A 27,943-nucleotide genomic window follows, 5' to 3' on the forward strand; every position below is an offset into this window, starting at 1 on the left:
AGTCAGGAAGACTAGCTGTGTGACTTGGGACAAGTCACTTAACCTTTGTCTGCCTCAGTTTCCCCTCATCTATAAAATAAGAGTATTGGGCTTCAATTTCTTTGTCTTCTCTCCATGCTATAGCTAGCATTTCTAGAACAATACCAAATAATAGTGGTGATAATGGGCATGCTTGCCTCAGTTTCCCCTCATCTATAAAATGAGTGTTGGGCTTGACAGCGCCAAGGTCCCTTCCTGCTCTAAATATGTTTTCCCTTGAAAATCTCACCTCTGATACTAGTTGTGTGACCCCAAATAAGTCACAACTTTAGTTTATTTCCAGATACTCCCAAGGACTTCTTATTACCAGGGAGATGGAGCCCAGTTCATTGTTAAATTTTCAGTGGGAGCATTTCAGAAATCGGCATTGCAACAAGTCAGAGCTGGATTTATTGTTTCATTGATTGTCTAGACTTAAAAAATTGTTAATAATGAGATTAAATTTAAAAGTGTGTACATGCACATATTCCCTCCCAAGACCCCAGCTGGGTTATTAAACATTTACCAGGATGCTTCTTTGTAGGTTCTGTGAACCCTGCTTGAGCTTAGCAGTTTAGTAGAAGGAATGGAGTCATTACTAGGCTGGAGGCCTGGCAACCGGGAGCTAGTAAGAATAATAACAACAACTAATAATAACTGGCATTTATATGGTGCCTTAAGGTTTGCAAAACTCTTTGCAACCATTATCTCATTTGGTCCTCAAAATGTTCATGTTTATTACTGAGCCAAAGACAGATTTTGGTCTGCATTGATGGAGGGAGCTCCCATAAAAGGAATTCTCCATGCCGGTGAAATCACAGGCTCTTCCCCTATTGCGGTTGTGGATTTGTTGAAGTCAACGGCACCAGAACCACGTCTGGTTTTATTCTTCATACAACGTCCATACAACATGCGGTTGATGCTCAGGGCGTGTTTAACAGATATTTTTTCATTTAAAAGTATAATAATAATAGCTAGCATTTAGATAATGCTTTAAGGTTTACAAAGTGCTTTACAAGCATTATTTCATGTGATCCTTGCAAGAACCCTGGATGTAGGGTTCCTCATTTTACAGATGAGGAAACTGAGGAAGACAAAAGTTAAGTGACTTATCCAGAGTCACACAGGTAGTAAGTGTCTGAGGCAGGATTTGAACTCAGATTTTCCTGACTTAGGCCTACTGTGCCACCTAGCAACTTCTATAAGAATATATAAAAAAATTCGGAAGCCAAGTTATCAGAATGATTTTGTTGTTGTTGTTCAGTCATTTCAGTCATGCCTGACTCTTCATGACCCCATTTGGAGTGTTCTTGGCAGAGATGATGGAGTGGTTTGCCATTTCCTTCTCCAGCTCATTTTATAGATGAGGAAACTGAGGCAAATAGGATTAAGTGACTTGCCCAGGGTCACACAGCTAGGAAGTATCTGAGGCCGAATTTGAGCCCACGTCTTCCTGACTCCAAGCCCAGCACTTAAAATGACTACATGAGTATAAGACTGTACTGGTCAAAGGAACACCAGCGCTGTGCCTTGCCACAAGTTTAAAAGGGCCTGGTCAGGACAGCCCAAGGCATCCATGTGCACTCTGGTGAGCAGTCACGCCAATAAGCCAGTTCCTTTCTGTCATGCAGTGATGAAATTCATTCCAGCCACCATTCCCTTGACCCTGGAGGATATCCTTGCGGTTTCAGGGGGTGGGTGAGGGAGAGCAGAGCTCCCGTCATGGCCTGGTGGCCTTCAACCGCAACCCCTCTTCTGATTTTCCACTCTGCATCGAATACATCAGTGCCAGAGTGGACAAATGTGTTCCGTCTGGGTGGAATCATCCCAGACAGCTATAAATTAGGGTTTGTGTACAGAGATTCCAAAAATGTGGCCCCGCGGGGGGAATCTCCCTCACTCGTCACTTCCTCCCCCTCCCACTCCTCCCCCTCCTCCTCCTCCTCTTCAGGGTTCTCCGCAGTTCGGGTTTGGACGTGGGTACTCTATCAACAGCAGTTCTGCGTTGTATTTTTGAAACTTTGTCATTCCCTAAAATAATCCCACAGGCTAAAATATGTTGGTTTTGGCCATGAGGTTTTTCCTTATAGAGGCCATAGATGTCGCCTGCTGTCCTGGCCAGGGAGGGTACAGACCTTGGGGATAAACCCTCTGTTTACCTGGGGAAAACCCACAATACCATTACTGCCTCCTTCCAAACCCGGCTCTGTCCAGCTCAGTTCTTTCCTCTCTTTTCATGGACTGAAAATGAAGACGCCATGCCATGCCTTAAATCAAATTCTATCAAGCACAAAAATCATATTAAAAAGCAGGCTATGCATCATATTCATTATCCAGTTAGCCTTTTGCTAAGTGCTGAAGAGTCCAATGGCTGGGGCTGGGCCTGGGGCTAGGGCTCTCCTCCTAATCTGGCCATTCTCACTTTTCTTCTCCTTGCTAGAACAACATTACTTTTCTTTTCTTAGGCCACCTTCTTAGATTTGAGGTTGGCCCGGGGGAGGGAAATGAGGAGGAGGAAGAAAAAGGGAAGGAGGACGGTGCCGACATGGTAGAAGACCTCAAAGATCTCAGAACTCCAAAAATGGAAAAAAACGTCAGAGGAAATGCAGTCAAACCAGGCAGGAAGGTCCTCTGCAACCCCCCTGAGAGTGGATAATCCATCCAGCCTTTGCCTGAGGGCCTCTGGTGAGGGAGAACCCATTACTTCCTGAGAAGGCCGATTTCATTTGGGACAGGTCAGGTTGTTACTACGGTTATAGGAAGGTTTCCCTCCACCCCCTTACACTGAGCTGAAATCCACTCCTACTTCTACTCAATGTAGGCCAGGCACCTCCTGAATCTATATAAATAGCCTATATTTCAGAAAGATCAGAGAGAGAGAGAGAGAGAAAGAGAGAGAGGAGGGAGGGAGGGATGAGAGGAGAGAAAGAAAGAGAGATAGGAATGAGGGAGGAGAGAAGAAGAGAGAAGGAGGGAGAGGGAAAGAGAGGGAGAAAGAGGGAAGGAGGAGGAGGGAGGGAGGGGAGAGGAGAGGAGAGGGAGAACATATGTATGTATGTGTTCATATATGTTTGAAAGAGAGAAAGTGTATGTGTTGACTAATGTGGAAATATGTTTAACATGATTGTACATGTGTAACCCATATATAACCTATATCAGATTGTTTGCTGTCTTGGGGAGAGGGGAGGGGAGGGAGGGAGAAAAATTTGGAACTCAAAATTTTACAAAAATGAATGTTGAAAACTATCTTTACGTGTAATTGGGAAAAGCACTATTAAAGAAAGTATATGTGTTTATGAATGTTTGAGAGAAGGAGATTTTGCAAATAGTTCACCTTATGTGGGTGTGCTGCAAGGTTTGAATTCTGACCTTAGGGAGAGGTAGCATTTTATTCATCTGGGAAGCTTTTCCGCTGAATCTTGCACACAGTAGGGACCCAATAAATTTCTGTTAATTGATGGGTTCATTGAAATTCAAGCAGGCTGTTGGAGGACAGGGCATGCCTTCTAGCATCCACGAGGCCACCGGCCAGTCTTCACATCCTGGAGTCCTGGAGAGGCAAGTCCTACAGGGGCAAGAAGACTTTCAGCTTTAGCTTCTAAAACTTAGCCTTACAGAAGGCTTCAGACTGGTGAAAGAAAGGAAGCGAAGTGATTACTCTAGCAGCTGCACAGTCGGCCCAGGTTTTGCTCGGGCCAGCAATTCAGACTCTCCTTCAGGCCACACGGCACATAAACGAGACCTTTTTTTTTTTTTTTCAGAAAATTATTTTTTCCTTTCTCACTTTCCATGGAAACTCAAAATAGCAACCAAAAAAAATAAACCTGGGGCATCTCCCTGCCTGCAACATCACCACTAGTTAGTGTAGTAGGCAGTAGCTGGGGGCAGAGAGAGTGTAGGGGACGAAAGGGGAATGGGCTACGTCTGAGGAAACTTTCGAATTGGGGACTACAGACTCAGAAGGTGTGGGTTGGCTATCTTGTGGATTTGTTTTCTTCTAGTTTAGAAAAGTGAATCTTCCCCCCCACCCCCTTCCATCTCCGCATCACAGGGTTTGGAGGATAATTTCTCTCAGTGTGACCCTACGGCTCTGAAAGTGTCTACTGACATTTCTTACTGCATGGTGTTGATGAGTGGGTCCACATGACAAACGACTCATGTCTATTTGAGAAGCCTCCTGCCAAGCTCTAGGTGCCAGCAATGTAGCAGACTTGAGAAAAAGGGGAAAATAATCCCTGTTGTTGTTCCGTCGTGTCTGACTCTTCCTGACCCCATTTGGGATTTTCTTGGCAAAGACACTGGAGTGGTTTGCCATTTCCTTCTCCAGCTCATTTTACAGGTGAGGAAACTGAGGCACACAGGGTAAAGTGACTTGGCCAGGGTCACACAGCTAGAAGGTATTTGAGACCAGATATGAACTCATAAAGATGAGTCTTCCTGACTCCAGGCCTGGTGCTCTATCCACTGTGTCACCTAGCTGCCCCAAATAATTCCTAATGAAAAACAAAAAAAGAAGTTTTCACATTCTATGTGCAACATGGTAATGGAGCAACTGAATTTGGACTCAAGAGAGCTGGGTTTGAATCCTGGCTGTGGAGTCTTCAGCAACTTGTTTGGTGAGTTTTATAAAATGGGTATGATAATAACACCTGCACTGCGTACCTTGAAGAGTTGTTGTGCAGAAGGCACTTTGTAAATCTTGTAAAGTGCTCTCTAGTAATGTGAGCTGTTATCATCGTACAACCCGAGTTCAAATCCGGCCTCAGACACTTATAAGCTGTGTGACCCTAAGTAAGTCTTTCAACCTCTGTTAGGAGGCAGCTAGGTGATGCAGTGAATAGAACACTGGACCTGGAGTCAGGAAGACCTTGATTTTAAATCTGGCCTCAGTTATTTACTAGCTGTGTGACTCTGGGTAAGTCACATAACTTCTGTTTGCTTCATTTTCCTCCTCTGCAAAATCGGGATAAAAATAGCACCTTTCTTCCGTGAAGATCAAACAAGATAATGTATGGAAAGCACTTCGTCAACATTGAAGCCCAATGGTGAACGCTGGTCGGTGTTATGGATTTTGGTCGTGATGATGTTCTTGGCTTTCCCATCCATTTTTGGATGTTCCATGACACAGGCGGCACCGTTAACTGCCTTCACCACCTGCTGGAGCTAATGCTAACGGTCTTGTTTATCTTCAGTTGGCAGGATCTGCCGTCATTGCTTTTGGCCTGTGGCTTCGGTTTGGAGGCATAGTAAAGGACTTATCTTCGGAGGGTAAAACCCCTGAGTATTTCTACATGGGTAAGTGAATTCAGATTCCCTAAACCTAGCTCAGTGTAGATAATGGTGGGGGCGGGGGAGAGGGAATGGGGAAGGTGGGAGGATTAATAATAACAAAAATGAATTCACAGAGCTCTTTTCTCACACCAACCCTGCAAAGTAGGCAATGGAAAAGTATCGTTATTCCCATTTTAAAGATTAAGAAATGGAGGATCAGAGAAGTTGTAGGACATGCTTTTCCATGGTCAGGGTGTGTGAACCTGTGTCTGCTGACTGCCAGTCGGGTACTGTTTCCATTCCACCACTTGCAATTCTTGTACTCTTCCAGGAGGGGAAAGGGAGAACAAATAAATGAACATTTATTAAGCACTTACTGTGTGCAAAGCATTGGGTATACAAATGTCTGCTCATGAGAAGCTCCCATTCTAATGGAGGAGATAGTACATATAGGAGAAGTCAGCCCCCAAGTCAGAAGGAAAGCCACCCCCCCAGTCCCTACCCTCACCAAGCCCCCTACTCCTTAGGGTGCAGTGGCAAAGCCAATGGGATTGATGCCTCTTCTCTGAAGTCATTTCCATGTTAATTTCTGAGGAAGAGGGCAGGAAGAGGGGTGAAGAGCCAGCAGTGACCCGAGCCCTCAGAAACTGCCCAATGGCCTGACATCCTGGGGATATATTTGCCTAGGCTGCTTTTCCAAAGTCAGGGAGTCATATGGCCTTGGAACTAGCAGAAACCTTAGAACATATCTCTTTGAATTCCCTTCTTTTATAGGCCAGGAATCTGAGACCTAGAGAGTCTAAGCAACTTGTTCAGGGTCCCAACAGCATCATCAATAATTCCCTCAGCTTAGTCGATCTAAATTATGACAAGATACGGTCAAAGGTAAAGTCTTGTCTTTGTAATACTAATAACTCACATTTATATGGTGCCTACAATGTGTCAGGTACCTTGCAAATATTATCTCACTTGAGTCCTACAACCCTGGGAGTTAGGTGCTGTTATTATCCCCATTTTACAGTTGAGGAAACTGAAGCAAACAAGTTAAGAGACTTGCCCAGGGTCACACAGCTAGTCTGAGGTAGGATTTGAACTCAGATCTTCCTGACTCCAGACCCAGTGTTCTTTGTATTATGGCGATATCTAGCTGCCTCTCTGTCACATTCTACCAATCGAGGGGGGGTTTCTTTTTCTCCAAGGAAGTGAATCAAGGAATCATATTGACATGAGAAAAACCCTTTCTGCTCCCAGGCTTGAGAGGGAAAGCTATCTTGTTAAGTTAACCAAGTTACTAGTCAGTCCATCTGAGGCTGGGACAGTCAAGACTTTGTATGATGGAGCAGGGTGGAGAGAACTCTGGATTCAAAGTCAGGAGAAGCCAGGTTCAAATTCTGCCTTACACTGCTAGCTAGGTCATAATAGGCAAATAAGCTGCTCAAAACCTCACTTTTTCCATCTGTAAAGTGGAGATAATACTACCTCAGGCAGAAAGCATTGTATAGATGTGAAAATGCTATATAAATGTAAATTACCATTAGTAAACTCTTTTTTAAATATTTTGGCTAGAAATGAACAGTACTATGATCTCAGCAAGTGCTTTCCTTATCTGGGCCTTAGCTTCCTACTCTGTAAAATGGGAGTTTTACAGCAGGTTATTTTTGAGAGGATATCTGGCCCCCTGGGTGAAAGGTTGCAGTGTATAATGGAAAGAGCATTGGCTTCTGAATTACAGGACCTGGGTTCAAGTACCTGTGACTTTGGACAGCCCTAGGCCTCAGTTTCCTTATCTGAAAAATGAGGGTATAGGACTAGAGGACCTCTTAGGTCCTTTCCACCTCCATAGACAGCTTGGGGGTGCCATAGCGCACAGAGGAGACTGTGTACTCAGACACTTATTAGCTGTGTGACTCTGGACAAGTCATTTAACTGCCATTTGCTTCAGTTTCCTTATCTGTAAAATGGGAGTAATAATAGCGCCTACCTCCCAGGGCTGTTGCAAGAATCAAATGAAATAATAATTGTAAAATACTCAGTACATAGCAAGCGCTGTATAGATATATAAAAGCATCACTAGCACATAGTAAACATTACTGTATGTAAATGCTACCTATTTTTTAAAAAGTATTATTATAATCTTTGATTTTCTGACCCCTGAGGTTTCTTCTAGTTTTTCATCTATGATCTTATGACCTTGTAAGTCATTTAACCTCTATGGCCTCAGTTTCTCCATCTATAAAAAGGAAGACTTGAACCAGATGGCCTCTGAAGCCCCTTCCAACTTCAAGTCTTTGATCCTGTCACTTGGGGCGGGACCTGATGGCTGAGTATGAAACAGGAGGGATTAGACTTGGTCTCCTTAGCTACAATCAGGCAACATGCCTTTAGGGAGCACTGGGCTGGATGCTGAGGATACAAGTCCAAAGAAGGAAACAATCCCGACTGGGAAAGAGCTTACATTCTAAGGGGGAGCGAGCAGAATTAGGAGCAATGGAAGAAAGTGATAACTCCTAACAATTACAGCCATCCCAGAGTGGACTGAGTTGCCTTGGGAGGTAGCAAGTTCCTTCTCACTGGTGGTCTTCAAGCAAAAGCTGGATGACTACTCTATGGAGAGTGGATTCTTGTTCAGCTGTCATTTGAGGTAGTCCTGGAGGTCTCCTCTAGACCTGAGAGTCTGTGATCCTTTCCAGCTCTAAATCTTATTACTTTACAGATGAGGAAACTGAGGCTCAACCAGTAACTGTCTCAGGATCCCTCAGCTGATAAATGCCAGAGCTAGGATTCAAACCTAGGTCCCCCTGCCTCCCACGTTCAATGTTCTCTTCCTTCCATCCCATTGCTGCTCTAGGGAAAGGGTTACTGGTGGGGCTGTGGCCATAACCATTTTCCTGTAGGAGTCATTAGTAGTCAGATATTTATCAGTAAGTGACTGACCATATTTTTTAATTATTTTCTGAATGCTGCCTCCTCTACCAAAGCGTCTCTAACCTCATTTGGCTCCAGTCTATGGGATGGACTTCTCACATGTTCTCATCTGGTTTTCTAAAGGGCTCTTCGATAAGAGCAGTCCAGCTGAGGGTTAGAAAATACTTTTTCTCTCGCCCTCATTTTGGGTGCCACACCCCATCTGCACGGTTATTTTAAGTCAAGGGTATAGGAGAGCATCTAGTTGCTTGGCAGTGACCAATGAGGGAGCTTTCTGAAGATATGGGGCAGGGGAGGTGGCCATCTGAGTGAGTGGACCAAGTGACTCACAGGCAGAACTATACCCTTCAGTGAGCCACAGGATGGTGCCCTGGGACCTCACCAAACTCCAGCCATCCTCACCAAGGGTCCTCAGGGGAGAATTCCCTTCAAGTCCTCTGCCAAAAGAGCCCTCTCTTATGAGGCCGGCCCTCGGCTTTGTCAGGATCTCACTTCCTCAGGCTTAAGAGAGCCTTTTGTCTGAAGTTTCTTCAGTGAGGGACTTCTGGATAGTGCTAGCAGGCACCAGGGATGCTTTCCTGATGCCTCTCTCCAGTTGGATTCAATGTCATTCAACATTCCCATGACGGTGGGCAAAGCCATGCAGTTCCACTTGCCCCAACCTGGGTAAGGCTTGGTCTGGAGCCTTCGTGGTTGATCAGGGTCTATGGGGCTGATGGACTGAAGCTTCCTCAGTTTTGAGAGAATGGGTTGGGTTAGTGGGGAGAGAGAGATAGGGAGGGAGTTACCTGTCTTCTTAGGCAGCAGTATCTCGGTGGGAACAGGACAGGATCAAGAGCCGTGACTAGTTTTGAAGCTGAAAGGGCCAGAGATGGGAGCCATGATCTGAAGTAGATGCACCAAAATCACAAGGTCTGAGAAGACCGGTGAGAGACAAGGCTCGGGGTTCAGATTGTGATATAGTCATAGAGTCACAGCTGTAAAGTTGGAAGGGACTTTAAAGCCATCTGGTCCAAGCCCCTCATTTTGCAGATAAGGAAACTGAGGCCAGAGATGTTAAGAGAACTGTCCACAGTAACATACGTAGTAAGTGTCAGAGCCAGTATTTGGACTCAGGTCCTCTGACTTGAGAAATAGTGCTTTTACATCTGGTTCATCCTGCAGCCCCTCATTTGGTACCCGTGCAAGTAACAAGGCATTGGGTCTTTGAGCTAGACAAAGAAATGTCTCAATTTGCTGCACTTGGTTGTGAGGACATCTGCATATATAATATAGGTTATTATATTTTTTATACATTTATTATATAGTTTATATAATAGCTAACATTTATGCAATACTTTATTAATGTACTAGGCTCTGTGCTAAGAGCTTACAAAATATTATCTCATTAGATCCTCATAATAACACTGGAAGGCAGGTGCTGTCATTATCCCCATTTTACAGTTGAGGACACTGAGGCAAACAGAGGTTAAGTGACTTACCTAGGGTCACACAGCTAATAAGTGTGCGAGGCCAGATTTGAACTCAGCTTCTTCTTCAGGCAGTAACCTAGCTGCCCATGTGTCCAGCCCCATGCAGGTAGGCCCACCCCTCCGTTAGAAAGCTCCCACAACTGCCTCCCCTATCATTTTTGGCAAAGCCAACTCTAAGTGGTGACAGAAAAACAGAGCATGCAGGCAGGGCACCGAGGATAGAGAGACTTAAGAAGACAATACATTGCCTGCCTTCAATAGTTTATAGCCTAATTGGAGGACTGGACAGGTACACAAATAAGTGCAATATGTAAGAGAGACTAATGATCAGGAAAGATTTGTACCAGCGGTTCTCAACCCTTAATTCCAACTGCTTCAGTGTGGTATAGCAGGAAGAGCCCTGGAGTTGGAGTCAGGAGGTAACTCGGTTCAAAGCTCACCTCTGACATTTAGTTACTGTGTGCCCATAGGCAAGTCACTACCTCTTTGAGTTTCAGTTCCCTCATCTGTAAAGTGGGAATATCGAGGCAGTGTGGCATAAGAGATAGAAAGCTGGCCTCAGAATCAGGAAGACCTGTGCTCACCCTTATTTCTAATGCATACTAACTATGGGACCCTGGATATTTCACTTTTCCAAGTGAAACTCTCCAAGACTATTATAAATTGCTGAACAATCAATCAATAAACATTTATTTATCAAACAATTATTTATCAATCAATAAACATTTATTAAGCACCTACTATGTGCCAGGCACTGTACTAAGTGCTAGGGATACAAAAAGAGGAAAAAGACAGTCCCTGCCCCCAAGGATCTTACTGATGGAAGTGAGGGGGGGGGGGGGTGTCTTTACTGGGAGATTGCTAAACTATGAAATCACAGGCTTGGTTAAGAGAAAAGTGGGGATGAGGCATCTCTCTCTCCCAGGGTTGTTAGGAACATAAATTACGGGATCATTAGATCTATATCTGGAATGGACCTGAGAGGACATCTAGTCCAACCCCTTTGTGTTACAAATGAGGAAACTGAGGCCTAAGGTTCCTTGCCAAAGGTCACACAGAGAGTAGGTATCAGAGCTTGCTTTGAACCCCAGTCTTCTGGTTCCAGAGACATTGTTCTTTCCACTGTATCACAGATCAAGATAAATATATTAATCAATCAACAAGCATTTTATTAAACATCTATGATGTACGAGACACTTTGTTAAATGCTGGGAACACAAGTAAAATACAACCACCTACCGCCCCAGACAGTCCCAAGGGACCCTCTCTCCCCCTCCACTCAGCCCTGCCCTGGCCCTTAGCCCTTCAAGTTTCCAGAGAAATTAAAACGGAAGGAAGGAGATAGGTGGCACTCTAGATTTCCAGTTTCTCTTTCTCCCTGGGGCTGCCATAAACTGCTGGGAAGAGGCTTGAGGCTGTGGAAGGGACAGCCCAGTATCCCATGACACCTGACACAGAGGTCCATGCGTGGGCAGTTTCCCTGCACCCAGACTGTCTGGTGGGAACTGACAATGCTTTGGAGCAAGAAAGGACGAAGAAGAGGAGTCCAAATGAGTGCTCTAAAGGTTGGAGAGTCTCCGTAAAGTTCTAATTGAAGTTTTTATAGTCTAAATGTTGCCTGCCTGGCAGCACAGCTAGCAGCAGAACAAGTAGTTCCCTGCTTTCTTAGGGAGCTAGGGGTCCCCTTTAATGTGGTTCCCATAGACTCAGTCCCAGAATCCCAGAGTGGGATGGGACCTTGGCAGCCACATAGCAGTCCAAGCAGACCTGAACAGGAACCCGGGAACCCAGATCTCACCGTCTGGGAAGGGTCAGCTTTGTGAAACCCTCCACTTGTCGGAGACCCCATTTCCTCACACTTCTGAATCACTCTCATTGTTCGTCTCTCCTTGAATTCAGCCTAAATCTTGCCTCAGTACAGCTTCTCATCATTGTTCCTGTTTCTACCCTCTGGTGACAAACAATAAGAAAAGGGTACTAGAGTACAATGGAGAAAGAAAGAACACTGGTTCTGGAGTTGGGAGATCTGGGTTCAAATTCTTCCTCTGGAACTACTTTGGTGACCTTAGACAAGTCACTTAATCCCCTACCCTCAGTTTCCTCATCTGTAAAATGAAACGGTGGGCCTAGGTGGTCTTTGAGGCTCCTTCCAGCTCTGAATCCTATGATCCTAAGCCTAATGCCTCTCCCCTTGGGAACCTTGGAAGTACTTAACAATGGTTCTCTTACACCTCTGTCCACATAGAGTATCATACCCTTGCCTGCCGGTGCTCTGCCCAAAGGAGTGTAAATTTGATCTCAGAAACTTTTTTTATTAAGGACCATGCCTTAAACCCAAATCACTCTGGCTCTTATAGATTGGCCAACAATAGGTTCCAGGTCTAGCCCCACCTAGTCATTGTTTGGGTCCTGATTGGCTCAGAGTGAATGTAAATAGCGATTGTTTCCATTTTGGCCAGAAGGCCGACAGTCTTCCCCTCCCAAATTGATTTCTTCTTTTTCTTTTTTTTATATACATATATATGTATATGTATATATGTGTGTGTGTATATATATTTTTTTTATTTTGACTAGGTAAAGGGTCCATTCTCTGCCTCATTCTTAGCTAGTCTTAATCACTGAATGAGCATTGCCTCAGTCAAACTGAGACCTGTTAAAGACCTTAGCTTCAAAAGGCCAAGGTCCCTCACTGCATCCTGGGCCATCTCTAGTCATCCTGATCTATATCTTGCCACTGGATCCAGGTAGCTCCAGAGGATAAAGTGAGGCTGGTGACTTTGCACAGCCCTACCTCACTTAAACGCAATTCACTTGCAAGTCATGTCATCACCTCCCTGATGTTGTGAACCTCTTCAAGAATGAAAGACTAACAACAATCATTCAGATATCCTCCGAATGTCCCCAGTGTTTTATTGGGAGTTGTTATTATAGAGCCAAAGGGCCCAGGCGGCCATGAGTTTGGAGGCACAAGAGAGGGTTGGGGCCTTAGAGTATTTGGGAAAAGCCTCATAGCAGAAATAGGATTGTGCCTGAGCCATGAAGGATGAGCAGGGCTTGAGGACGTAAACAAAATATTAGTCCAGACAGGGGGGTAGGGTACCTGATGTCACACAATCAACCAAATCGCTAACCTTCCGTCCATCCTGAACCAGAAAGCAAGAAGGTTCTTTGTTTCTGTCAGGGCAGAGCAACGTGGAGCTATGGACTTGGTTTGTTCTTGCAAAGTCCCAGAGCATGCTGTTCCTGAGTGTTCCATCTGTCTGGCCCTCAGCATGGGGCTGAGGGAGCAGTGTTTATCCAGGGTGTGCCCAGGAATCACATTGAACTATTCTTCTGTTCCAGACGTGCTGGCCCCTCCACTCTGACTGCCAGGATTTTCCAGCACTGAGCCTTGAGGCTGAATGCTTGGAAAGTACAATTGTGCCCAGAGGCAGGGGGTCCACCCTAGGGTAGGACTTCAGGAAGGAAAAAGAGATTGTTTGCTTATCATAGAAAAGCATAAGATGGTCATTATATTCAGAAGTTTGCTTCGTAAAGTCTGCCTACCTCCTGTACTTTCTCCTGCACTATTGAGGAGAACATGAAGTTCTAAAAAAACAAATACTTTTCTATGAGCCCTACAGAGAAATTGCCCAAGAAATTAAAGAAAACTCTATTTGAAAAGTTGGGTCATATGTGGGATATGTAAGAAGCACAGGCTACACCCATGTGCCACTAACCATCTGGATATTGGGAAATATCCAGGGAACTGGCAAAGTCTTTTGGGTTTTCTTCTAGATATTTGGCATTATTAACCCATACTCTAATTTTAGAAAATAATAACACAGCAGTGAGTCAATGAAGTATTTATTGAGGATCTAATTTGTAAAGTACTGGGCTAGGCACTGTGTGAAAATCAAAAAAAGTAGAAAGTATCAACCCTGTCTTCAAGAGTCAGATTTAGTTAGGGAATATAAAATCTGATTAAGATAAATTCAAATCTAGTGAGCCAAAATTTGATAGGATTTAAATTTGACTAAATTTAACCAAATTTAAATTTTAGCTAAATTCAACTCAATCATCATTTATCTTTAAATAATACTTTATTTTTCCCAATTACATGTAAAGACAATTTTAAACATTCATTTTTTTAAAATTTTGAGTTCCCAATTTTCTCTCTCCCTCTTTTCCCCCTTCCCTGATACGGTAAGAAATTTGATATAGGTTGTATATGTGCAATCTCAATAAACACTTACTAAGCATCTATGTAAGTCACAAGCTAAGTAGTCACTGTGCTCTGAATGCAAAAAAAAATAGTAACAATGATAATAATAATAAGAATAGCTGGTATTGAATGCTTTACACTTTGCATATACTATCTCATTTGATTCTCACAACTCTTGCTATTATCCCCATCTCAGCACAATGGTGATATTATCTCCATCTTACAGATAAGGAACCTGAGGCACAGATATGGTAAGAGAAGTCACACATCCAATAAGTATCTGAGGCAGGAGCCAAACTTGGGTCTCCCTACCTCTAAGGCCTGAAATTTATGTATCTGCCACACCACTTCAATGTGAAATCTTACACTAGGGTTGAAAATCAACTAAATGTGGCTCAATAGTGAAACAAGCATTTATTAAATGCCTGCTATATAGGAATTCATGTGAAAAAAATGGAGGGATTTCTTGAACTCCAGGCTCCAGATGAACCGCTAGTTTTACATGGTGGTTAATGCAACTATAGGCCACATGAAAGAAGGAAGAGTGCCCAAGAGTGTCATGGGTTGTACTTTATCCCCATAAGACCACATTTGGAATATTGATTGGGGCCCATACTTTAGAAAAGACATTGACAAACTGTAAGGTATAAAGAGGAGAATGACCACAATGGTGAGGAGACTTGAGAGCATGTTGACCCACGCTGGGATCCAGGAATTGGAGCTACTACTAAAGGCAGAGAAGAGACAATTTGGTGGGGAGACATGATTATGACTTCCAAGTATTTGAGGGATTGTCAATGAAAGAAAGATTATGCTTGATCTGTTTTAACCCCAGAGGGAAGAACTAGGAGAACTAGATGGAAGGGGTAAAGAGACAGATTTATGATCTTATGGTCAAGAAAAACTGGAATGATGAGTGCTTTCCTGAAATGGAATGGCTTACCTTTGGAAGACTGTGAGTATTCTTAGAGCAAAGTTTGGATAACTTTGTTATGGAAGCAGTAGCAGGGATTCTTTTCAGGTATGAGGTGCATCGGATGGCCTCTGAGATCCATTCCAAACTAAGTTCTGTGGAAAAAAACAGAATGAGATTACTGGGCAACTTGTAGTAGAAGTAGGAATGTCAATAATCACAGTGTCTAACTTTATATGGCAGTATAATATCTGCAAGGGCAATATTTGCAAATAGGGCGGCTAGGTGATGCAGTGGGTAGAGCACTGAGCCTGGAGTCAGGAAGACTCATCTTCTTGGGTTCAAATCTGGCCTCAGACACTTACCAGATGTGTGACCCTGGGCAAGTCACTTAACCCTGTTTGCCTCAGTTCCTCATCTGTAAAATGAGCTGGAGCAGGAAATAGCAAACCGCTCCATTATTTTTGCAAAGACGACCCCAAATGGGGTCACAAAGAGTCAGACATAACTGAAACCATTACAATGATACAACAATAACAACAAATATTTACAGAGCACTTCACATATTTTTTTCTCAGTTGATCCTCCCAATGACTCTGTAAGTTATATGCTGTTATTATCCCCATTTTACAGATGAAGAACCTGAGTCTCAGAAAGGTTATGAGAGTTCAGAGAAAGGAGTGCTCACTGTGGGCTGGGGTAACCAGGAAAAGTTGGGCTAATCCTAAGCTTTGAAAATGGGCAGTATTTGGCTAGGCAGAGAAGAAGGGGAGAGCACACCAGGCAGAGGAAAGAGAATGAATGGAAACTTGAAATGTGAAGAGGGTGGTTGGATGACAGTGAGTTAGTAGACCAGTCTGGCTAGAGGGGAGGGTCCCTAGTCAGGAGTGGTGTGAGATAAGATGGCACAGAACCACATCATGCTGGGCCTTGAATTCCAGGTGACAGAGAGTTTGTTTGGAACTTTTGTCACCAGTGGAACCAGTAAAGGTTTTTGAACTAGGGAATAAAATGACAGAACAAATAGTTTAAGAATTCAACTATGTTCAAGGTACTGAGGCTACGAAAATGAGGAATGATACAGGAACTCAGAATCCATTAGAAGGGATTAAACCTATATAAGCATTATAAAAGAGACTGAGGTAGGTGCTGGGGAAAAGTCAAGCTGACCTGTGAGATTCAGGGAGGGAGGAACTTCTTCTACCTGAAGAATTAAGGGAGGCCTGGTAAAGGAAATGACCCCTGGACCATACATTGAAGGAAGAAAAGGATTTCACTAACGGGTGATCATAAACCCAACCTCCTCATTTTACAGGTGAGGAAATTAGCCCCAGGGAAGTTAAGTGACTTGTTCATGGTTACACAGATGGTGATCATTATAAGTAGGATCTGAACCCAGGTCCTTTGAATCCAGAGTTAGTGTTCTATCCCTTGTACTCCACTGTCTCCCATCATGACTTGCCCAAGGTCATGCAGATAGTAAGTGGAAAGGAAGATATGATGGATGGTGTGTACAAAAATATATAGGAACAGATCAGATAGGATGAGATCAGGAAACAGTTAGTAGTCCAGTTTAGCTGGAATATAGACTCCATGAAGGAGAGCATTGTGAAAGAAGAGTGGAAAGAAAGATGGATCTGGCTGGAGCTGTGTGGGATGGATCAGAGCAGGGAGAGCTGAAGGCAGGGTGACCGGCCAGTTGGAGGCTAACGTCTAAGTCAAGCTTGGGTGGAAAAACTAAGACCAATACAAGAGAAGTCACAAGTGAATATTCAACAGGAATTCATTGAATGACTGGATAGGACAGTCAAGGGTCAGGGATGGTTTGAGGCTGACTAACTGGCTAAAGTGACAGGTATAGGACAGTTTGGAAGTTCTAATCTATCCTTTATAGATGAGAAACTGAGGCTCAGTGATGAATGGAGCTCTGGTCACTTACCTGGTGAATCAGCCCTGTGGAATTAAGAAATGAATGCAGGTCTCAGGGGATAGACTTAAGTGTTGCTCCAAAAGGCCACCAGGATCTACTAGAGAAATGTTATAAGTCAAATCAACATGCATTTATTAAGTGCCTACTATGTGCAAGGTACAATGCTAAGTGCTGGGAATACAAGAAAGACAAAAACAATCTCTTCTGTCTAGAGTTCACAATCTAACGGAGACAGAGACTGAGAGGAGATAGATTTAAACTCAACAAAAGGAATAACTTTGTAACAATTAAAGTTGCTCCAGAGCAAATCCACTGCCCTAAGAGATGGTAATTAGTGACACTGAACACTTTAAGGTTTGCAAAGTGCCTAATAGATATTATCTCATTTAATCTTTACAACCAACCTGAGAGATACATGCTTTTATTTTCCCTATTTAAGAAAGGATAAAACTGAGGCGTAAGGAGAATGAGTGATTTACCCAGGGTCACACCCACAGCCCAGGAACCCCATCAGTGAATATATTTAAGGATCTGGATCGTTGTCTGTTAGAGATACTGTAAAAGATATTCCTGAATTGGGTCATGGGATTTAGAGCTGAGATGAAGTTTAGAAATCATCAAGCTGGCACTCTCATTTCATGGATGAAAAAACTAAGTCTCTGAGAGTTTAAGTGACTTACTCAAAATCTAGCAGCTAATTGGCAGTAGGGCCATGATTAGAACAGAAGTCTTCTAACTCCAAATTCTCCAAATCATTTCTAAGGTTGATTCCAATAGAAAAATCTTATGAATCTTCTAATCCAAGCCAAAATCACGAGTGATCAGTTATCTAGATATAATGGATAAGGTATGGGCCTCTCTGAATCTCACAGGTCTTACAGGTCTTTGGAGAGCCTGTATCCATCTTGTCTCTTTTTAGTGATCATAGAGACCCTGGGGGGTCCTTTTTTGTTTTTCCATTTTATTCTCCATTCGTCCTTCCTTATCTATTCTTCCCTTTCCAAAGTAGTGCCTAACTAGGCTGCTAATGGTGATTCAGGTCTTTCTTTGTTCAGGAAATTGGATGACTATAGAATCACAGAATATCAGACTGAAAAAGACCTTGAAGATTGTCTGGTCCAACTTCCTTCTATTGCAATTTTTTAGATGTGGAAATTGAGGTTCAGGAAGTTTGAGTTGTCCAGGGCCTCCCATGACCACCCAGTGGGTTAATGATAAACCTAAGACTGCAGAGTCCAGATTTTCTGATGCTTAGACCAATACCTCCTTTTGCTAACACTTGTGGTCAGAGGCCCCACTCCAGGACTGAGGTCAAAGGGAATCTATTGTCCAAACAGTTCCAGTTCCCTTTTCCTCCCATTTCACTATATGTAAATATATAATATAACCATATGTAAATATATACTATATAAAAAACCATATCCACTGAAAACCAATTTTCTTTTAAAATACTAATAACATTTCAAAAAGAAGATGTAATTATTTTTTAGCAACAAAATGAAAAGTGCTTTGAGATGCCACTTAAGGACTCTGAAGTAAAATGGGGCTTTAAAATGTCAGGGCTAGATATTGAAAAATCACTGAGTGCTATAGGAACAGGAGATTGCTGGTTCATCCAAATGAAGCATTTTTCAGAACCGCATTCCAAAGCAATGAAGTCAGTCCATTAAAATCTCATTGCCATGTGGTGAAAATAGTTGAGCTTGGTTGGGTTCAAATAGCTATTGTAGGAAATATAGCTTCTTGGAATCAACTGTTGAGATGAATATCAAGAGATTATTTGGCTTTCTCTCTGCCTCCTAGTAAGTGAATCTCACTTGATGTGATTTTTCTCCATTCCTTTCATCCATTCCTCAGAATTTCCCAGTATCTAGTTGGCAATTCTGACCTTCTTCCCTTCTAGTCTAGGCTTAGGGCTAATCATCTTACCTGTTCCCTTAGGCTCACTACTTCCTACTTCCTCCAGGACTTTGCTCCAGATGTCCTCCCTTACATCTTTAGTCTCTCTCTCTCTCTCTCTCTCTCTCTCTCTCTCTCTCTCTCTCTCTCTCTCTCTCTCTCTCTCTCTCTCTCTTCCTCTCCCTCTCCTATTCCTATCCCTTCTTCTCTCTCTCCCTCCACCTCTCTCTCTTTCTCCTTTTTATCTCTCTCTGTCTCCCTCTCTCTATCCCCCACTATCTTTCCCTCTTCCTTCTTGCCCCCTCCCTCTTTCTCTTTCTTTCTGTCTCCCTCCACTGTCTGCTTCCCATTTGCCTGAAGTATGCTCAAGTGTCCCTTATCCTTGAAAAAAAGGGCCTTCCATAGACTCTTCTATCTTTTCCAATTACCAGGTTATCTTTCTCTTCCTCTTCACTACTGTAATTGAAAAAAAAGGTCATCTTTACTTTATATGTCCAGAAGGATGCCTTACTTAAATATTGTACCTCACACAGCCCTGTGCTTATAGTAGGTATTTAATAAGCATTCATTGAATGAATGAATGAATGAATGAATGAATGAATGAATGAATGAATGAGAATATAACTATCCCTAGAAGTCAGTGATGTTTCTCTGGGATCATTCATTACTTCTTTTTAATCTGTATCAATCAACCAACTCTTTAGTGTTCCTTTCCTAAAATACCAAGATGCCAAATAGGTATTCAGCTTCAGTGACTAGAGGAGGATTGAAGGATTAGAAGTTTCTAAGGAACCACTGGGAAAGAAGATTCAACAAGGAACATACTGTAATGAAAGATAAGATTGACAAAATCGAGCAGTGACTGGTGGAAGGTGGCTCCTGCTAAATCAGATCTCCTCTGCAGGGAACCACATTCTCTGTGTGTCTCTGTTAAGTCCCAAAGGCAGCATTTTGGATCTCCAGAGGGTCCTTGAACCAGGTTGGGGAAAAATTACATTATTTCAATATAATTGGTTTCCTTTGTAATACTGTATATTTTCTTAGACATTTAAAAACATTATTCTTAGAAGAAATCCATAGATTTCACTAGACTGCCAAAGGGGTCCATGCGCCTCCCCTCAAAAAACCTAGTTAAGAGATTTTTGGGGCTAGTTGCAAACCTAGGGGGGGAGCTTCTGGTAGCTTGGGAGCAGGGGCAGGTTGGAGGGCTGGCAGCAGGGATGAATCGGGCCATTTTTTTACTTCCTAGGCACTTACTTCTGTACTTTTTTTTCTCCCTTCAATGGACTTAGCAGTTTCTCAAAGAAAGTTGCCTAAACTCCTTCTAACTTCTTTGGAACTACTCTTGTCCTAAGGGTTCTAGAGTAAGTGCAGAATGGCAATGTGACCCCATTAGCCCTCAAGAAGCTATAAAGAAAGATTACATGCTTTAGGAGATGAAGTCATGTCTGCACCTGGAGGATATTAGCAGTATTTCTCCACGAAGAGGTTGCCCACACAAACAGGAACGACTCGGCAGGCCCAGAGCACAAAGCCCAAAGCTGACACTCTTTGGGTTGAATCTAGAAAGCTACAGCCAGCCTTTGATGGTCACTGGGAGTGTTTAAAGAGAGCTTCCTGGTGGTGTACCCCAAAGTGGGGAAAGTGGTTGCTCATTCTTCTAAAGGCCCTGACTCATTCTGGCCACTTCTTTTCAAAGCTAAAATATCATTATAATGATGATTAGTAACACAGGAATACATTATCCAGCATTATTAGGGAATGGTCTGTTCCATATAAGTGAATTTCCCAGATTAATGAAGTTGATCTCTTTAGCTAGGTGGTGCATTGGCTAGAGTGCTGGGCCTGTTGTCATCTTCTTGAGGTCAAATCCAGCCTTAAACACTTATTACTAGCTGTATGACCCTGGGCAAGTCACTTAACCCTGTTTGCCTCAGCTTCCTCTTCTGTAAAATGAGCTGGAATAGGAAATGGCAAACCATTCCAGGATCTTTGCCAAGAATCGTCCAACAAAGGGTTCATGAAGAATCAGACTAAAAAAATGACTAAACAACAAACAAAAACCTCGTTAGGTGCTAATTGAAGAATGTATCATTATAAGAATGGTTTCTGAACGCTGAAGAAGGAACAGTGATCCCTAAGAGCTGGCATGGGTTTATCATGGATGGATCATGCCAGACAAACTCGGTTTGATTTATTTTGACAAAGTTACTAAACCAGTAGGTGAAGAGGAATGCTGTAAATATCATTTGCCTAGTTTTTTTGGAAAGCATTTGACAAAATCATGCTCTTCTTATGGTCTGTGCTCAAGGTGGAGGGGATATAGGTGGGCTGATAGTACTTCACAGTTAAATAGCTGAACCCAAAGAGTAATACTGGTGTTAGCAATGCTGTACCCTAGAGATCTGTGCTATTTAACATTGTTCTAAGTGACTTAGATAGAGAATAGACGGCATGCTTATCAAACCTGTAAATGATCAAATCAGAGTTGGAAGAGATTGCTAGCATGTTGGATGGCAGTCTGGCTATGAAAAATATATTGGCCTGATTCGAATATAATGGAATTTAATTGAAAGTTTATCAGAAATTTAATGTAATGTCCAATGCTTAGGTTTAAAAATTCCTGTTATCCAACCAAGCCATTGTTGTGCAGTTTCTGTTGGTCTCATTTTGCATTAGAGAAAAACATATTTGTTTGCTTTGACACTAGGTCTCCCTATATCACTAGGGCTGGAAGTGCACTCACAACTGATCCCAATATTGGGCCAGTTTGCACCTTTTCAGGCAGCCCAGTGGCCCTCCGCTCCTTGGGGGCTCACCAGACTGTGTTAGTGTTGGACTTCTCCCAAGCTCAAGGCTTGTCAACAGCTTTGGTAAGCAGTCCTATATTTGCCACTGGATATATTTGAGAGGGGCTGCATAACTACATGCCAGGGATGCTACATAAGGGAGTCGGAAGAGATGAGGTCCCTCCCAGCTTTATAATTCTTCATCTCCAAGATTTAAATCAGGCTTTAGCTATCAGCAAGTCCCAGGCAAGAGTTATTAAGAACTAGGCTCTTGACGTGCCAGTTTAGCTGAAGGCAGCAAAATTCTGCAAGGAAAGAGATTGATGTCTTGAAGTTGTCATCACCGAGCTTTTGTGCTAGTTAGAAAAAACCTTGGGGTTCACGTGACCTCTGACTTTCTAGTAGGTGATTTAACCTTTGTAAACCTCAGTTTTCCCACCTATAAAATGGACATACTCCCTGCCCTGTCTCAGCATGATTATGAGGCCCCAAAGAAATGAGTAAATGTCAGAGTCGTCCGTCCCTCAGTTCCATGAATTCTCTCTGACTATTCCATTCCTGGAATGTTCTCCCTCTTCCATTCTGACAACTGACCTCTCTGGCTTCTTTTAAGTCCCAACTAAAATCCTACGTTCCACAGGAAGTCATCCCCAACTCGTCTTAATTCTAGTACCTTCCCCCATTAGTTATCTCCTATCTTTTCCTGTATATAACTTACTTTGCATATACTTGAGCCTCAGTTTCTTCGTTCACAAAAAGAGAGCCAGTTGGACTAACTGGTCTCAAAGGTCCTTGCCAGTTCTTTTTTTTTTATATTCTTTTAAATTTATTATTTATTTATTTTGAACATTCTTTTCCTTTTACATTTTAAATTCCAAATTTTCTCCCTCCTCCCCACCCCTCCCCAACCCACTGAGAAGGCAAGAAGTGTCATACCAATTTTACATGTGAAATCATGCAAAACGTATTTCCATATTAGCCATGTAATTTTTAAAAAGCAAGAAAAATAAAGTGAGAAAATTATATTTCAATTTGTACTCAGAGTTCATCAGTTCTTTTTCTGGAAATAAATAGCATGTTTTCATCATGAGTCCTTTAGAATTGCCTTGGATCATTGCACTGATCAGAGCAGCCAAGCCTTTCGCAGTTGATTGCAACATTGCTGTTACTGCGTACAATGATCTCCTGGGTCTTCTCGTGTCACTTTGTATCCATTCATATAGGTCTTGCCATGTTTTTCTGAAACCAGATCCCTCATTATTTCCCACAGCCTAATACTACTCCATCACAGACATATGCCACAACTTGTTCAGCTATCCCCCAACTGATGAGCATCCCCTCAATTTCCAATTCTTTTCCACCATAAAAAGAGCTGCTATAAATATTTTTGTACCTATAGGTCTTTTTTCCTTTTTCTTTGATCTCTTTGGGATACAAACTAGTAGCGGTATTGCTGGGTCAAAGGGTATACCCAGTTTTATAGTCCTTTAGGCCTAGTTCCAAATTATTCTCCAGAATGGATGGGCAGTTCGCTACTCTACCAAGAATTCATTAGCATACCTGTTCTTCCCATAACCCCTCCAGCATTTGCCATTTCTGATAGGTGTGGGGTAGTGTCTCAGAGTTGTTTTAATTTGCTTTTCTCTAATCAATAATGAGTTACAACATTTTTTCATATGACTATAGATAACTTGAGGTAGCTAGGTGGCTCAGTGGATAGAACACTGGGCTTGGAATCAGGAGGACCTGAGTTCAAATCCAGACTCAGACACTTACTAGCTCTGTAACCCTGGGCAAGTCACCTGACCTCTGTTTGCCTTGATCCACTGGAGGAGGAAATGGCAAACCACTCCAGCATCTTTGCCAAGAAAACGTCATGGACAGCATTGGCACGCTATGGTCCATGGGGTCATGAAGAGTTAGACACAGCTGAACCACATAGATAGCTTTGATTTCTTCTTCTGAAAACTGTCTGTTTATAATCCTTTGACTTTTTATCAATTGGGGAATGGCTCTTATTTTTATAAATCAGACTCAGTTCCATCCTTGCCCTTTCTAAATCCCATAATCCTATGATCCCATCTCCTACCCTCACAGCCAGGTTCCTACTATACCCGGATACTTGGAAAAGAGGCTGTGGTGGCTTCAGGGTGACTCATGCAATTGAAATGTACAGACTTAAGAGGAAACCTAAGTTATGATGGGAATTCTGAGAAGCGGGCGGAGGGCTACTCCACCCCCACACTGGGTTATTACATCTAAGCATCAGCAAGGGAAATAACAAGTTTGAGCTCACCACTATCCCAATAGAGAGCCACTGATTTGTTTGTTTTCCTTCTCCATGGGAGTACCTCATTACTGAGCAGCCACTGTGTGCCTAGCTGTGTGCTATGGGGAGCCCAGCATAATATCAGGTAGAGTCAAGAGCTAATAATATAATTCAAGAGACCAGAAAGCAATCATGGTACACCGATAAGAGCACTGGACTGAATCTGTCAAGTTTACAGCACCAGCCATGTGACCTAGGGCGAATTATTTAATTTTTGTGTATCTTTTTTTTTCATCTATAAAAAGCATTGTATCTCCAATCTCCATGCTTTTATACACTATCTGGAACCCACTCCTGGAGTGGGACCCTCCTTGTCTCTGCTTCTGAGAATCCTGAGTTCCTTTCAAAGCTCACCTCTGGGGCCACTTCCTACGTTCTCCTTTCCTGCTCCACACTCCCTCCACCTTCAAAATTACTTTGGGTACTTACTTTCTATATGGAGGATGTCCAAAAAATATAAGATGCAAAGTTTCCCAAAAGTCTGAGTGAAACTTTAACAGCTGAAAAATAAGCCATTAATATTTACAGCTGCATTCAGACTTTTGGGACACTGGGCATCTCCTATTTACTTATACATGTACTTAATAGTTTCTTCCCAGAAGAGTGTAAACATTAGGGCAGGAGCTGAGATTCATCTTTGTCTTTTTATTTCCAGTGCCTACACCATGCCTCGCACATAAATAGTCATTTAATGAATATTTATTGATTGACGGATTACCCGCCTCACATAGCAGTGAGAATCAATGGAGATGGTATAAACAAAAATGCCTTGAAAAGCTAAAAGTGCTGCATAAGCACAACTAGTATTTATATGCTATATAAAAATATATAGCACCTACTATGTGCCAGGCACTGTGCTAAGCGCTTTACAAATATTATCTCAATTGATCCTCAGAACAACCCTGTGAGTTAGGTGCTATTATTATCCTCATTTTACAATTGAGGAAACTGAGGCAAACAGAGGTTAAGTGACTTGCCCAAGAGCACAAGCTAATAAATGTCTGAGGCCATATTTGAACTCAGATCTTCCTGACTCCATCCAAGCCCAGCGCTGTACCCACTGCACCACCTACTTGTCTCATATAAAATAAGCCATGGCATTTTAAAGTAAGGATTTGAGTGGATTTCATAGGACTACAATAAGCAACAGAATAGGATTTGGGAGCAGGACTACTTTCCTGACTGGGTTGAGGGCAACAATCCTGGTGACAGTTACTTCCTTTTGGTAGCCTTACTTTCTTCATTGATAAAATGAGAGAGAGCCTTGTACTGGATGACCTTTAAAGTCTTTTCCAGCTCCAACATTCTGTGGTCCTGTGATCACTTGTTACTCTTATTTTCCTCTTTTGAACCCTAAGCCTACTTCTAAACAGCTGGGTGGTGCAGTGGAGAAAGTGCTGGGCCTGGAGTCAGAAAGACTTCAGTTCATATCCAGCCTCAGATATTTACTAGCTGAATACCCTGGACAAGTCATTCAACCTCTGTCTGGCTCATATTTTCTCAACTATAAAATAGGAGTAATAATAGCACCTACTTTACAGGGTTGTTAGGGTTGTTGTGAGGATCAAATGAAATAGTATTTATAAAGTGCTTAGCACACTGCCTCACACATACGTGTAATAAGTGCTTATACACAATAAATGTCAGTTTCCTTCCTTCATCCTTCCCTCCCTCTCTTTCTTCCTTCTGCCTTACTCTCTCTGTTTTTCCTGGACTTCACCAGTTTACCAAATGTTCTTAATACCCTATTGCTTTTCCTTCATATCATCTCCAAAGATGGAAACAACATAGTGAAATCACTGCCTTTGGAGTCAAATCCAGGCTTGATGCCTTCTTATCTATGTAACACTAGGCAAATCACTTAATCTCCCTAACTCCTTTCTTCATGAGTAAAATGTGGGGTTTGGACTAAGTGGACTCTTAGGATTCCTTCAAGACCTAGATCTGTGAGCCCATGATCCAATGGTCCCCTCCAACTCCGAAGTGCTATGGGATTTTTAAAGTTTGGCTGGGCAAAGTGGTACACACCTACAGTCCCTGCTGTTGGGGAGGCTAAAACCTGAGTTGCAGGAAGACAGAAAATCAATTGAGTATCCACCACAAGTCTAGTCTTGATGTGGTAAGCCCTCCAGGAGCAGGAGGTCACCAGACTGACTAAGGAGCAGCAATCAGTCCAGGTCAGAAATGGAGCAGGTCAAAGCTTCCATGCCCATTGGCAGTGGAATCAGTCCCGCAACTAGTGAAGGAGGGAGACGTACTCTCCAATCACACACGTGTGAGCACACACACAGACACTGACACACACACACACACACACACACACACATATACATATACACTGAACCAAATTAGCTGAAAAAACAATGCTGATAACCAATGATCTACAGTACTGAGAGTTTCCAAGAATCAGACCCTGTTTTTCTTCCATCGTACTTAAAATCACTCTGGCCTTCTTTTGCTGAAGCCTCTGCTTTCATTTCTCTGGTAGGCCTATATGTGCTTGTTGGAGCAGGTGCCCTGATGATGACTGTGGGATTCTTTGGCTGCTGTGGAGCTGTGCGAGAGTCCCAGTGTCTGCTTGGATCAGTAAGTGCAGGGATCCTGCCCTAGCTCTACCATGGGTTAACTGCTTGGCCTGGGGAGGTCATGCATCCTCTCTGGAACTCAAGTTCTTCCCTTACAGCTGTGCTTTCTCACTTCATAAGGATGATATGAGATTAAATGAGATAATATGACCAGGCATAGTAGCACAAGCCTGTAATCCCTGCTACTAAGGAAGGCTGAGACAGGTGAATTGCTTGAGTTCAAGAGTTCTGAGTTATACTAGGACTAGAGCTGTGTGGATGTTTGCACTAATTGTGGTACTGGTGTACTTAGCCTTTGGGCCACCAAGCTACCTAAGGAAGGACAACCTGAACCAGGTTGGAAAAATGGAGCAGGGAAACTCTTATGCATTGATCAGTATTGGGATCCATGGGTAGCCACCATACTACTAGCCTGGGCAAGACAGGGAGACTAAGTCTCAATCAATTAATCAATCAAATCATCGATTTGAAAGTAGGAGGAAGAATCCCCACAAAATCTGTGCAATTATAATTGTTGTTCCTTAAAGACAGTATTTCATGGTATATGAGATATTCCATAAATAACATCCAGAGCACAATTATTATTTATGAGACAATGAGTGTATAAAATCACCAGCTTGGCCAGATGTCCCTCTTGAGGTCTCTTTTAGTGAGCAGCCTCGTTTTTAAACTAACATCAAATGATTTCAGGGAATGTGCAGCAGGATTCAGAACTGCCTGTGACAGGGGAGGGAGAAAGTATTGCTCCATGGGGAGTGAGAGGCAGTAGTCATTATTGGAAAACAGTGTGCTGCTGATGGAGTCTTTTGGGTTTTTAGCTGTTCTTTCTCCTTCAAATCTCTGGTTGTCAGAAATGACATCTGATTCAGTCCCCATTCTTCTTTCTCTCCCACATCCTATTTAACAATGGCAGCAGTTCTACTCAATCCTAGTGGGGTAAATCTGCACTGGTATCTGATGAATAAAAGAGATCAGTCAATCAACAACCATTTATTAAGCACCTACTATGTGGCAGGTACTGTGCCTGAGTGCTGGAGAGTACAAGACAAAAATGAAATGGTCTCTGCCCTCAAAGAGCTTACGTTCTACCAGGGGTTTGCAGTATGTTCACAGATAAGTACATACAGGATGTATTAATACCCCTCCCCAATATATGGTGGTGGGGCAGAAACCAAGAATTAAATGAATCAAAAATGGTCTGAATATGAATTCATTCACAATTAAGTACTTACTATATACCATATGCACAGGGCTAGCTATTAGGGAAAATAGAGATGAAGAAATTATGGTTTCTACTATCAAGAAGTTTTCTATCAAAAATGTTATCTGTACAGGATGAGTAGAAGCATTATAAGACATGTATACAGATAGCTATGACAAAATAGAATACAATAAGTTCCTAAGATGAGCGTGAAGGACTATAAGCTCAGAGGAGAGGAAAATCACTTTCATCTGGGAATCAGGGAAGGTTTCACAGAACAAGTAGTATTTGTGGGTGTAGGGCGGGGGTGAGTATCAACAGGTAAAAGTGAGGGTAGGAAGGATTCCAGACTCAGAGAATAGTATCTGGGGAAAAGTGATGATATGGAAGCTTGGGAGCTGTCCAAA

At 42.7% G+C, this 27,943-nt stretch overlaps 1 protein-coding gene across 1 annotated transcript in view; it reads left to right on the plus strand.

The window, feature by feature from the left end:
* The first annotated feature begins 1,740 nt into the window (after positions 1-1,740).
* TSPAN2 (tetraspanin 2) overlaps positions 1,741-27,943 on the plus strand; it is a 41,026-nt gene continuing 14,823 nt past the window's right edge. The window contains exons 1-3 of the mRNA XM_027866734.1: positions 1,741-1,986; positions 5,211-5,313; positions 26,239-26,336. Of these exons, the coding sequence (XP_027722535.1) occupies positions 1,741-1,986; positions 5,211-5,313; positions 26,239-26,336 (447 nt within the window). The remainder of the gene's footprint in view (positions 1,987-5,210; positions 5,314-26,238; positions 26,337-27,943) is intronic.

Source organism: Vombatus ursinus, unplaced genomic scaffold (genome assembly GCF_900497805.2).
Source record: "Vombatus ursinus unplaced genomic scaffold, bare-nosed wombat genome assembly UNPS02014782.1, whole genome shotgun sequence".
Lineage (NCBI taxonomy): Eukaryota > Metazoa > Chordata > Mammalia > Diprotodontia > Vombatidae > Vombatus > Vombatus ursinus.